The sequence below is a fragment of the Nipponia nippon genome, unplaced genomic scaffold, assembly GCF_047370975.1.
Source record: "Nipponia nippon isolate SJK-2023a ecotype South Korea unplaced genomic scaffold, ASM4737097v1 scaffold_9, whole genome shotgun sequence".
NCBI lineage: Eukaryota > Metazoa > Chordata > Aves > Pelecaniformes > Threskiornithidae > Nipponia > Nipponia nippon.
The window spans coordinates 33,735,020-33,748,814 of NW_028262413.1; the positions used below are offsets into that span (position 1 = coordinate 33,735,020).

General features: G+C 34.5%; 1 protein-coding gene across 6 annotated transcripts in view; it reads right to left on the reverse strand.

Annotated features, from left to right (window-relative positions):
- Nucleotides 1-461: 461 nt before the first annotated feature.
- CGNL1 (cingulin like 1) overlaps nt 462-13,795 on the reverse strand; it is a 63,678-nt gene continuing 50,344 nt past the window's right edge. For 4 of the 6 annotated variants that reach the window (XM_087745096.1, XM_087745097.1, XM_087745099.1 and 1 more), the window contains 6 exons: nt 12,972-13,061; nt 7,117-7,200; nt 5,139-5,263; nt 4,461-4,569; nt 3,372-3,535; nt 462-2,733 (listed from right to left, as the gene is read on the reverse strand). In XM_087745096.1, the coding sequence (XP_087601222.1) occupies nt 2,595-2,733; nt 3,372-3,535; nt 4,461-4,569; nt 5,139-5,263; nt 7,117-7,200; nt 12,972-13,061 (711 nt within the window). In that variant the 3' untranslated portion in view covers nt 462-2,594. Of the gene's footprint in view, nt 2,734-3,371; nt 3,602-4,460; nt 4,570-5,138; nt 5,264-7,116; nt 7,201-12,971; nt 13,062-13,795 lie in introns of those variants that run through there. The other 2 variants (XM_087745100.1, XM_087745101.1) reach the window with 2 other exon arrangements.

Genomic DNA, 13,795 nt, shown 5'->3' on the forward strand with positions numbered 1-13,795 from the left:
CTGCCATGAGACGGAGTGAACAAATCAGATGTCCTTAAACTATTATCAGTGTTCTTTTGTGGCAATCAAGACCTAGACCCCACCCTCACCATAGCTAGCATGTATTAAGAAACAGAGCTACCAACTGTTTTGTGAATGACTTGAAATACCCTTTTCAACATCTTTAGATTTTCTTCGATTTTAGCCATATCATTTGAGAATTCTAAAGAGGAAATGTCCACAACAATGCGTCTCCGTCCTTCTAACTTATTGTAAGTTCAAATGAGAAAGGAATCTTCTAGCTATTACACCTGCCACCTGCTTTGCAAGTTACAAAGAAAGTAGCTATCCAAAAAGAAGAAAATGCAAAAACTTGTTTACAGCATCAGTATTTCCCAGATAATTATTTTCTTGTTATATTTTAAACACGTGTCTTCCATATGGAATTCAATTGCCATATCAAGCTATGTGCACATACAAAGTAGAACTGAAAGAGCTGACTGACTGTTTATTTTAAGTGAATTTTTCTTTTACAGTTTAGTGTAACTGGAGGTAGATGCAATATTAAGTGATTTTCTTCCAGTGTTTTGAAATAATAGCCATCTATGAACATTAGGACAGAGTACTGGAGATTGGAATCAGTTCTTTAAAGTTAAGCCAACATAAACATGTAAATGAAACAACAAAAAATAAATCATAGCAGGTTATATGATGATTGTCAGTACAGTATAGTGCAGATCTTCTTGGAGGAAAGGCTGTTTCTGTGTTGTCAAAATAGTAAAGCTAGTACTGCAAAAAAAATTATATGATGTATGCTGCTTGAAAAGATACACAAGATTCAGAGACAGAGTATTACAACTATGCTGTTAATATTATTTCTCATGTATCTCAAACCATCAAAATCAAGTTGAAGGGAATTACATGTCAAAAGAGTCAGTAATCTGCTATGCATTAATATATTTCTGATCCTGCAGGCAGGAGTTTCATTTCATATAATCATATGAAAATGGATACTGCCATTGTCAGGAGTTTTGCCTTAACCAAGTCTATTGGCCCCACTTTCAGAGCTGTTAAATTTGTCCTCTTCAGTAGATGCCTTTGTGGGATTAATGGAAGCTCCCAGCAACTTCAGTTTAAAGTATTTTTTATAATTACATTACACTATTATTTGGTCCATTCAATGAAGAAGTGCTCACTAACCTGTAACTGGGGACAAATACTAATAATCAGACAGGACTTAGCTATGGTTTATTAACAAAATTATGTAGCAGTGCCCTTTCCTTAGAATTCTAGATTTGCAAAGGAGCAAAAATGGTCTGGTGTAATATAAATGGCAAAAAAATATTTTTAGCAATAAGTTGGAAAATGGTTTTAAAATAAAATCTGCAATGCTTTTTTTTCTTTTAAATTTCCCACAAATTTTGTTGAACAGATGGATCACCCAAAATGCAGATACTTCTGTAAACCAAAATACTAATATATATCTGCATATATGACCATACACTGCAATATACCACAAAGAGATGTTCAAGAACAGCTTAGAAAGAAAAATCAGATTACATGCTTTGTGTTTCCTTGGTGCAATTTCTTGCCAGGTGCATAAAATTTTGGGATCAATTAACAAACAGATTTAAGCATGTACTTAATTCAAAGACCACAAGGAATTTTACTGGAACAAGTGGGGCTCTCTTGGAGACTTTAAGATAAGCCTGTCCTGATGTCCTCAAATCAGCAGGCCTATAACGTTCTGCCTCTGGCAGTATGGAGTCCATTTCAGGAAATGAAAGATGCCAAGTAATACCTGACCTCATTCTCTCCCTTCCCTACTAAGAACAGAAAGCTTCCCAAATGAAGTTTACAAGAAAGCTGTAAGCAAGGCTCTCTCATCATGCAGACATGATGGTCCTTTTAAAGTCAACAGGCAGGATTAACATTTGATCTCTAATGTACAGAATACATACAATAAAACTTGCGCTGGTTTTAAAATGGGAATGTGCTTTCTCGCTCAGGAACTGTGAGTCTGCTCTGTAATGCACAAAACGTATTGATTTTCATTCGTTTTCTTCTTAGTTAAAACCCAAATATAGCATTCAGTATAAATTTAAGTACTTTACATATGAAACTGATTTATATAATATTTGAAACTTTACAAAATAGTACTAAAGTTAGTCAATAAAAAGATCAGGTTTAAAACATTTACATTTTATACATCATTTCCCCCTACTTACAATTATTAAATAATCTTCTGTGGTTTCCTTAATTTTAGGGAAAAGCTTTTAATAACTACAAACTAATTCTGTATTACTTTCAAATGGCTTTTTACTTAAACAGAATTTTAGCAAAATCACATTTCCAATGTGAAACATTATCCCAATGTTTTCAGTAGCAGTTATCTCTCTCTCTCTCCCCGTGTTTCATAGCTGTTTTATAATGCAATCCTGTTTTCTATAATAAACAGTGGAGATGTAAATAAGAAAATGGCACATTATGGATGGAAACATTATATTCCCAGCTCTTACATGACTTTATATCATTTGGCTTCTAGAATATCCAGTTTCTTAATAATTTATGTTACTCTTCCAGTACTTTCAAGGAATCACAGATTCAATACTTATTTAGATTTTTGTGTCATCATCTTTTGAAAAGTTATTTCCTGAAGATACTTCACAGAGACTATCACCATCCGTGCTGAAATCATCATCGTCATCGTCATCAGAATCAGCCAACACTTTACTTGGTGGCTTCTTCAGTCTACTAAAACAAAAATACACGTCTTTGCTATTAAAACTGCACATGCAGAACACTTAGGCAAAGCTTAAAACACTGATAGATAGGATTTACATTTTTAAAGGATGTCAAAGAAACTTGTGCTCCAATAGGGGTTGTTTATCATAGACTACACCTTACATGAAAGAAACATGCGAGAGAATGAAGACCAATCAATCATATTTTCAAGCAACTCTAACTAAAGTCAGAGAGAGGGGAAACTGTATTTGCACACTGAGATGTTCAAAGATGGCTGAGGAAAACTAACACAGGATAGCTGTACCTCTCGGTCATTAGCAGGAAATTTTTATTACTAGAAATGATAAGAGTGTCGAGCCCCACCAACTTCTTCCGTTTTTTATTCCCTGCCTCCATGACTTTATTCAGCAGGCAGATATTGGAAAGAAGGTTTGGCCACCTAGAGCACCCTGGAAAGAGCTGGAGAACATCTGTAGAGAAAGGAAATGCAGAAGAGTTGCACAGGTCTGTCTCTTAAACTCTGTCTGCTTATGACAAACTTGAAGTTTGTTAGAGGAAGCCCTCAGTTTATGGACTAAAGGGGCAAGAGATCGATCTTGTGAGTGGTGGTGTGATATGTAATTGTAAGGTCTGACAAATCATCCTACCTTAATTCCTTCTTTGCAGCGTTAAGCTGTGTTTGCAATTGTTCATTCACGTCTAGTTGTTCTTCCAGTTCTCTCTGGAGTTTCTTTTTAGCACTTTCCAGTCTGTCTATTTCTTCTTCAGCTTCTTCAACTTGACGTTTCATTGCTTTTAAACGCAAACTCAACTGAAATATTTACATGTCAGCTGATTAGAAGACTATTTTAATAAAGGAATTTTATTCTTCCAGCATCTATGAGAGGGAGAATAAAGACACAACTTTGCCAGTGTAGTGACACTGTAATCCTATGGTTCAGAAATATTCGAAAGTCAGCATTAGACTTTGAGAAAAGTGATGGGATGCAATTTTTTAAGAAGAAACAGCAACAAGCAAACATAGCTTTGGGAGAGTAACACAGTATGATGTGATAGCAAGAGCTAGTTATCAGTAAGGGAAGAGGAGCTATTAGCGTGTCTAAGCTGGGCAACTTTACCACACAGATACTATAAAATAAGTTTTAAAAACCCAGAGGATTTTAAAAGATTGTTCCCTTAACAGACATCTGCAATTTGAAAGATACTGTTCATTCTCTAGGCAGAATATTAACTATTTGACTCACAAATGAAACAAACCATGTTTTAAGCAAGGAGTCAACAAAGACCACAGGAATGGTAGAGCACATTGCTATTAGAATATCAACATATGCTTAATACTTATAGCCTATATTTAACAATAAATAGCTTCTTTCTTTAAACAAAATTTTATGGTGGCAAAACAGAATGTATTATTTGTTGGTGTATGTATTTATAGGATCATATGTTGGTGTATATATTTATAGGATCATGTATTGTCTGTTATTGGCTTTATTTCTTAAAATAATTATAGCATTGCTTCTATAATTGCTTCCTTTTCATAATTTTAGAAATTAATAACAATTTAGTACTAGACAAAAGAACATGATGACAATGGGAACTGTGAATCTCACTAAATGGGAGTTCATAAACAAGAGGGTAATCAGTATCTACCTATATTCTTCTCCTGTCTTTTATACATGATGATTTATGCTAGTAGGATTAATATCAGATATTTGCATATTAATCTTTCCCTCTACCTGGTCCTTTTGATCAGTCAATGAGAGATGTTCATCATCTACTTGCAACATTAACTCCTTCACTTTTCTCTCAAGTCTGCGGTTACTTAGTTGGAAATTCGCTCTATCCCTAGAAAAAACAAAACAAACAAAAGACAGGCTTGTAAAAGAAGGAACTGAAATACTTCCAAACCTGCTGAGATAATTCCTTAGCAATCTTCTAAGAATTAAATAAATACTAACAGCCCCTGCTTTCATTTACTGATTCCATACAACATATTAAGAAATTTGTTCAAAAGCATGAACCACTCACTAAGGGGAATTTCTTCTGTCTCCAGAGCAACATTAAAAAAACCCCAAAACATTCCTCCAAGATTAAACATGAAGTGAACATGAAAATGGAAGTGTTAAAACTACAGTTAATATTTCTAAGCCAGTTACTGATATTAGACATTAATAAAATAATGAGGTATGGAACCATGTTAGCACTGTGCCCAGTTTTAAATTTATAAGGCAACTTCTAGTGTGCTTTCAGTCAAAAAGAAAATTTGCAATACTTGTATGAAACAGTAACCATTTTAATTTGGTGCTTGTGAGGAAAAAAAATCAAGTTAATTGTATTAGGGACTTAACATTAGCAAGAGGCCATATTAACAAACATAAACATGCATGTTTTGATCTTAACATAACTAGTTTCACCTCTCTTCATTTTCAAGTCGTTCTTCTAGCTCTGTGATCCTCGCTTCCATTTGAGCAACAAGTCCCTCTTTACTGGATCGGTAAGAACCCTCCAGGTGAAGGATTCGGCTCTTCAAGTCTTTGTTCTATAGTTGGAACATACTTGATTACTACATACATACTCATATTAACAAATATCACCTTAACACAAAACAAATTTCTCCAGGCAAACATAAGGTCATCAGTATATTTTTAATTTAGCAAATATGGAAAAAGCGAGTCAGTGAGATTTTACTGTTTACTACAAACAAATCTTCTATTATTGTGCTTTATTAAAAAGAATTGTGTTAAGCTTGAGTTAAAGTTTTAGGCTTAAGTGGACCCTTGAACTTCAGATGGTTGCAAGCCCGTTCCAGCAGCATTTTTTAATATGCCAAAATTTTTCAAATAGCATTGGATCTGTCTTATTCTCCACACAATTCTTTTGTCAAATTCTGTATTCTTCCCCTTTAACTCACTGATGCATGGCTAAAACAAGTAGACAAAGAAATTACTTGCATCCAATACTGCTTTATCAAAGCTGTTACTGTGGGATTTTTTCCTCCCTTTCTTAACTATCCAATGCCACTCCTACTACATAAATAGTTTGAAAAATTTTGCAAGCTGCATGATTTGTAAAAGCAGACTTTTTGCTCAGATTTACACTTTAATTTTTATGAGGCTAGGTAATTTAGGTTTTCAATGGGGACCTAATGATAAAGTTGCCAGGAAAAAAATAATTACATGAGGAACAGAAAATAAAGCTCTTTGTTACAGAACTTCAAACCATGATCTCAGATCTCAAACACTAAAAAAGCTATGATAGAAAATTCAGAACTGAAGTATAAGGATGTACATGGGATATACCAGTAGGTGGACTTCTTTTTTCTCAAACAATTAAGGTGGGATTAATGTCACATAATTTAAGGCACTAAATTAGGTGTCTGGTATAAACATGTTCTCTAAATTCCCATTAGAATCTGTTTTATGTTCTTGAGACTATTAATAATACTATGACTTGCTAAGATAGCTTTCCTCTGGATCTCAGCTAGGGGATATGATAGTAATCTTGTTTTCAAAGACCACTGAGCTGCAGAATAAAATGTTGCAAAAAGCTAAAAAGTATTTTTAATGTACTTTCCATCACAGATATTGAAACATAAGTCATATTCCTTTCTAGACAACAGAGAGTAGCAGTTCTTTATCAAATCTGTATCTTTTCTTTCAGACATGTCATTTTTTCACTTGCTTGCTCCTACAGAAGAAAATACTCAACTAAAATCACAATTGCTTGAAATGATGATCTACCTTCAACAGTGTTCCTGAAGTACTGTTAAGACTTTGAAGAACAGCTCCTCCAAAAGTGGTCAAAGGATTTACAGCTAAACTGGGTAACAGCGTCTTTGATATTCTATAGTCTTTTCTGTATATGTCCTTTTTAAAAATTTCTATATCGGTATCTCAGTTTCATTCTAAAACAAGTGTACCATATCAACTGTCACTTTTCTTTTTTTAAATGTCTTTGATCCTCAAATGTATAGACCGAATTTTTGTGGTAGAGAGATGCCTGCACTCACTACAACAAAAATATATTATATAATGTTATATAATTATATATATTATAGAATACTATACAAACAGATGTATGCATAGTATGAGTGTTTAGTATATGAAAGATATGAACTGTGACAAACCTCAAGCTAAAACAGGGGTACAAAAAGAAAAAAATACTAAGAGAAGCCTTAATTCAAGATTATAATATTTCCTTTTGAGTATCAGTATTAAGATACTCATGGGTTTTAATCTATTCTCACTAGCACATACTTCCAGCAGCACACTATGGTGGGATAGTGCCAGCTACCAAATACTGTATTCCTTAAACGCTTATTTGAATTTCCTTATGAAGGCAGATACCCAGCCTGTTATCTTGCTAGTGTGATGATATGCCAGCCATAATTACCTGTCTTTCCAATGAAATTTTGTCACACTCCAAATCTTGCTTTATAGCTCTTTCCTGAAGTAGCTCTGTCCTCATTTGTTCAATCTATTATAGAAAGAAAAGATAGAAATTTTAATAAAATATTTAATTTACATTTATCTATATGATACTGCGTGTATGTATACACACACACACACATACATAAAGTACATATACCTACGCAATGAGAAAAAATTTGCTTTCTTAGAACTCAAGACATATGCATGCTTTTTTCAGATGAAGTTTACAATTACACTCTTGAATACAATTTTCTGCTTCAGGAAGCCCATGTTATTCCCAGTCCTTATTAGATGCATTTGCCAGCCACATTGGCTATTGTTGATGTTCAGCATATATATTCTGTAGCAGGGAACTCAACTCTAAAATGTTGTATGACAGACCTATTCTGGAACATCACATCACATCAGTCTTCAAACACCTTCTACAGTTGTTTTCTTCATACTTAAGTCTGAAGCTCTGAAATTGCTCCTTACCCTTAAGCTGCTGACTAGTCTACTTTAAAGTTTCACTTTATTAAACACAAACTGGTAACTGCAGAGAAGTGCCTAGAACTCAGCGAGACACTCTACAGACAATTCCAGTTTTCTATGTCCGTGAGAACAGTAAAAGCTCTTTTTCAACAGACTCTGATGCATACTGGATATGAACATTGCTCCCCTCCTCCAGTCAATTTTATGTCTGTCATACCAGGAGAGCAGCAACTTCTGGATTTAGGGAGGGGCTGTTTTTTGTTTGTTAAAACACAACTTTTGCTACAGTTTCTGTAAATATTTCAGTTGTATATTCAATAACCAAAAGGAAAGTATATTCTCCGTATGTAAGATGTTAAAAAACTACCTGATCAATACAGAATCAAGACAAGAATACAGGATTAGTTTGTTTTATCTTACTATTGGACTTGACTGGAAAAAAAAAATTCTGAGGATCAAAGAGAAACTTTAAACTGCCTAACACCTGCTACTGAAACTTTGGAGCTAATGGGAAAAGTTTGCAGTGCCCAAATACTTTTCTTGCCTCTCATTCTTGCTGAGACTGCCCTCAAGACTTTACAAACGCTTTTGCAGGTACAGCTAATGTTACCACAGCATTTGTGCCATTGCCTGCACAACGTTTACTATGATGAATATCACCTGGGGAACACAATGAACATCTATGCCAATTACTGTACCTTGCAAAAAAACTGACAACAGGTTTCAGTGGCCACAGCAATTCCTCCCTGCTTTACAACAGTTACATATGAACTTGCATAAACACACCATTACAGTTAAGCAGCTCTGAGTTACAGATTTATCTCACTAAAGGTCTTTCAAAAGCCACTGGGAATTCTTGCATAAAAAAATCCAAAAGCAATGCTAAGAATGTGAAGGTTAAACAAGTACGCACATGAAATTTCACCTCAGGCCTTTTTTTTTTTTTTAACCACATTATAATATTAAAATATATATTTTTAGTTAATCATATGTTTAAAAGAAGTCATTTACACTGTTTCTGTAGCTTTGAAAAGAATATATGAATACAAACAATGGTAACAACGCATGCAGTTGCATATGTTATGTCACAGTATGGTATCAGAACAGTAGAAGGCATTCCGGAAAACTAAGGTCATAACAGTTACTGGACTACAAATGTTAGCACATGGCTGTGTTCTCAACAGCTGGGTAATTTCCTAAAAGCTCTCACTGTTGCATAGAAGCCTAATAATAATATTGTTTTGTACATTATATAGTAAAATATTATCTTATATATTAAAATATTACTTTGTATATAAAAATTAGAATCACTCATGTATACAAGAGCTGCATTTATTCATGAAATACATAAAGAAAGTTATAATGTGATGGATTACATAGAACTTACTCTGCTGTAATTGCTTTAGCTATGAAGACAGACACAGAAAAAATAAAGCAAAATTTGTAGTAAGATGAATGACTAATTAAAAACACAACTGTTAACTGATGAAAGGGTTTTTGTTTTATGTAGGAACTTTCTTAATGGACCACTCTCAAGCTCTACTGTGCTCTTACTGTGCTCAAAGGCTGTGACAAATTTGTGCAACCTTCCCAAGATCTCAAATTAAGGAATTATTTACAGGACAATTACTGTATTTCCAAGATGACTGCTACTGTTGTTGGACACCTCATGGTAAAAGCAACCTCATAGAAAAACAGCGGGAGAGAGAAAAAGTACTACATCTGATTAGGATCAGAAAACTACGTGCAAATATATACAAGTGCTTGTAAAAAGAGAAGGGCAGCAGGAAGCAATTCTTGCTGGGGGAGGTGGAAACTGTTTTCACTTATCTTCTTGCACTTTTCATTAGTAAACACAAAATTAACATGCACAGAGGAAAAAAGCAGTTGTCTGCCAAAACGTGCTCAAACTTTTCACTTATTTCTCAGCAGTTAAGGTTCTGGGTATGTACCATGCAGAGCTTTGTGCTTCACAGTCTACCTTTCCTGTATATAATACATTCTAATTATGTTACAAGAATAAACTGTTTCTGCAGCTTAAGGCAACAGTTATCACAGCTGGATTTGAAGAATGCTAACAACAAAGAATTGCGAAAAGCAATAGTATCAGATTTTACAAAGCTTTATTAGACATAACAGCATTTTGTGCCAGCTTTAGTATTAGAAGCAGCTGTTGAGTTCATTATTAGTGAAAGCAATTTGATTTCTAATAATATTTTAGATGTTATCACCGTTGTTTACCATCTCGCACTAGGTTCGCAGCCTATGTTTCTTGTTAATATCTCAGTAGGGAAAAGTAATATATATATGTGTGTGTGTGTGTGTTTGTTTGTGTATGTGCGCGCGCCTATATATATTGACCTACATACACAATTGTCAAGTATGCGACCAAAAAAACCAATGTTTAACAAACAAACAAGCTAAAGTAAAACAAACCCCTTTGATCCTTCATAACTGAAAAGCAACCTTCATGTCCACATATTCATTTGTTTGCTTCCTACACCTGGTGCCAGCTAAAGAGCAGGTATACAGCTATCCACTGGGAATGCTTTACCAAAAGGAAGTGAATGATGCAGTCAATGCAATTTTATCCTTCTGTATTTATTCTAAAATTGTCACGGAAACTAACTAGTCCATTTTTCACACTTACTGGAAACAACTCTGAAGTCAACAGACTCATGTTTGCATTTTCACAGAATACAAGAATTGATGAGGGTATCTTAGGTATTTTTCAACGATGTTTGCAAAAACAAAATGGCAAGAGGTATTTCATTTCGCTTGTTTGTAGGAAAACCATCATGTACTAAAATGCGCCCTGTCCCTCCTCACTTTAGACTCAAAGGGCAGCTGAGCGCTCTTGCTTCCTATGTGTGCGTGTTTGTTGACCATTTCCAGAGTTGCTAATACCTTATAATTTAAAAACTAATAGGATATGATCCACCTTTCCCCCAAACTTTTTTATTGTTTCCACTTTGTTGTGGCACTTCTCAAGAACAAAGTAGGGAAGATGAGAACAGTGTCTCATACAGCCATTCCCAGATTCAAAAGGTGTTTAAATTAAAAAAGGGTAACGTTTCATGGTAAATGAAATACGAACTATCAGCTTTGCCAATGTTTATTCAAACATTTAGCTTTATGCAAAATTGAACCAGTTGTTTCAATTTGTTTCTACTAGAAATTTGAGTATTATAGTTCATTATCAGTATATTGAAATAGCACATTTATAATAAAAAAAAAATTTTACAGAAATACAGATATTACCAAAACAAATCCATTATAATTTCTCATGTCATTATAAATGCTTAGCAGACCCTGAAATACTCTTTAGTAATTTGACTACTTAGTCATTCTGGCCTAAAATCAAAACAAAGCAACCTTTGTAACTCATGTGTGAAATGAGAAACTCCAGACCTCAAAATAAACACGTCTTTTACCCATTATGTAACATTTTGGTTAGCTATCTGTACTTTAGGTTTCCATTCAGTTAGCAAATTAACTTACTATAGTACCCACTAGCGCAGCTATGACTAAGGTTCTTTTGTCCCAGACCTAAAAGACAGGCATAGACCCTAGTATTAAAGGCTTCCTAATTTAACAATAGCATGACCCCACATTATTATGGGTCCTTTACATTCTATTTCACCCACTGACTCAGAGTCTGTACAATATCAATGGAATAATAGCAAAAAGACTATATTGCAATCAAATAGCATCTCAGTAACCTGAGTCCCAACAAAGTAGTAATGGTGCCTTGGTGTTTCAAGGATGCATGAAAGAAAGCTGAGCTCTAACTCACTTTAGCACTCTCCAGCTGTCTCAGTGGAAAATACAATTTCATTGAAAAGACATAGAAACTAAGATTTTGCTTTCTGTTCTCCCTCTGAAATTAAAGCTATCCAAAAGTATGTCAGCAATTCTTTTTTTCTAGAGAAAGAAAGAGAAATGTAAACAGAACAGACTATTGTGGGTTGTACCTCAATGCAAATTGTCTCCTAGACTTCTAGGAAATTACTAATGAGGTATAGTACTTAATGTAAAGCTACAGTAGTAGAGATGCTGTAATGAGTTATGCATCAATTTCACATCTTTCAGAATGTAAAACTAAGGCAAAGAACATTGTCTAGGCCGTGATATTCCAAGACAGCCACATCACCATATTCCTTTCTGTGGACTAATCAAAAACTTGCATAATACTGACTAGTCGACCATGGATGCTCTGGTTACTTTTTCAGTCATCAGGCCATATTCTCTGCTTTTCCGGTTTATTATAAATCTTTGTTACAGGACCTATATGTCAGTTCTTTCAGAAATCTTGAATAATATTATTAAGGCCTCTTTCTTCAGAGCAATGAAATCCTAATTCTCTTAGACTTGGTGATTTCCAGCTCAATGGTCTCATTTCCATTAGCCCACTCCACTTCCCCTCACCTGCACATTCACTGGCCTTACTGAAGACAGAGGCAAAAGACTCATTGATTTGAGGAGGTATACTTTTTATCTTGATCGATACCTCATCCTACAGTTTCCACAACTTCTTTCTTCTACTTATACAGTCAAGAATCTTTTTGTTACTTGTTTGAATGACTATGATAGGTCTCACTTAGCTTGGCAAATCTCACTTTATCTTTACATTTTCTGCCCCATGAGACACAACCTTGTTAATAAATCCTTCTTCCCCTCTTTCTGGGCTATCTACTCATATAACACTTCTGGAACTAATGACTGATGTTTTTATGTGGAAAACGCCTTCCAGCTGCCTTATCTTTGATACACCTTCATCAGTTTTTACACTTGTAATGAAAATAAAGCTTCCTCTCTGTTGAAACTGGCCAGCATCTTCAGTTCAGCTGACTTCACTAATTAATTCCACAATTTCTTAAGCTCCTCCTTCTTTGAAATCAAGAGTCCATTATGTTGGCCTGCTTTTCACTAAGGTTAAAAAATTGCGATCTTTCAATCTAAGATATGTTCTACAACCAGGCCTTCTCTGATAGCCTCACCACCTACAACTAAGCCTAAGACAGCATCATCTATGCATGCATCACTGATTACTTGATGAAGTTCGCTGCATCAAGAATATCAGAGGATGATGCTGGTCTTCAGTCTTTATATGCAATCTGTGTCAGTTTTCCAGTTAGGAAAACAGGAAAAAATTGGTCTGTGATGACATGGAGGAGCATATTTAATCATGTTTGTGAACCTTGGTTTTTTGGATTTACATACTCTGCTGAAGTATAGTATATAAACCCTACTGCTAATCATTATTTAATCAATCAGTACTGTTTGTGATCCTAATAGCACTTTTTCCTCATCATTATACAACAGTTGGAAAACTTGTTCAAGTACCTGTTCTCTGCATCTACTGATCCTCTCAGACAACAAATCCGAATTAGTCTTTTCTTCATCAAGCTCCAGTTCCAGGTGAGATAACTTGTCCTAAGTGGAACAAAGAAAAGTAATTTCAACATACTTTCCCATCCTCTTCAGATTACTACCAGGGCATTCTTCCTTAAACTTCAAGGACTCAAACTGTCTGAAAGACTAGGCTTGAAAAGTGAAATGCCTCTGAAAACACATACAGAATCTAGAAAAAGATGGCAGGTAGATAAACCTTTAAAGTGAATTTGTTTGTCTGACAGAAGTAAAATAGAAGTTTCATTTCCTTTTTTAATCACTCCCACCAATTTCAAGAAAATAAGAGAAATTATGTAATGTTTCTAGAGACTGTTTTTAGAATGTCTAAGTTACATTATACGTTTGGAAGACAAATTTCTTTTCGTATGAGTACAATGGTATAAAAGTGTTTGTTTATGAAAGTCAAATGACAGCTTGGTTGAACTGAACAGTTATGAAGCTAAGCCTGTAACAACATAGTTAGAATAACAATATTATTTAGGCTCCTGAAATGAACTGGTATTAGATGCTAAATAGACCTTACACTTCTAAATACTTTTGAAGTTCTGAGTGATGGGTCTACGAATGAAAGTAAAACAATTTTGCCTGATAAACTCTAGAGAAATTGATTAAAAAGAAACTTAATTAAAATGGTGGAAGAACAATTGCCATTTAGAACACATCATGCTACAATAGATATGCTAACAGATCACCAATTAGAATATACCAGAATAATTACTGCAGTAGTACTACATGGATTTTCAACAACATCAAGT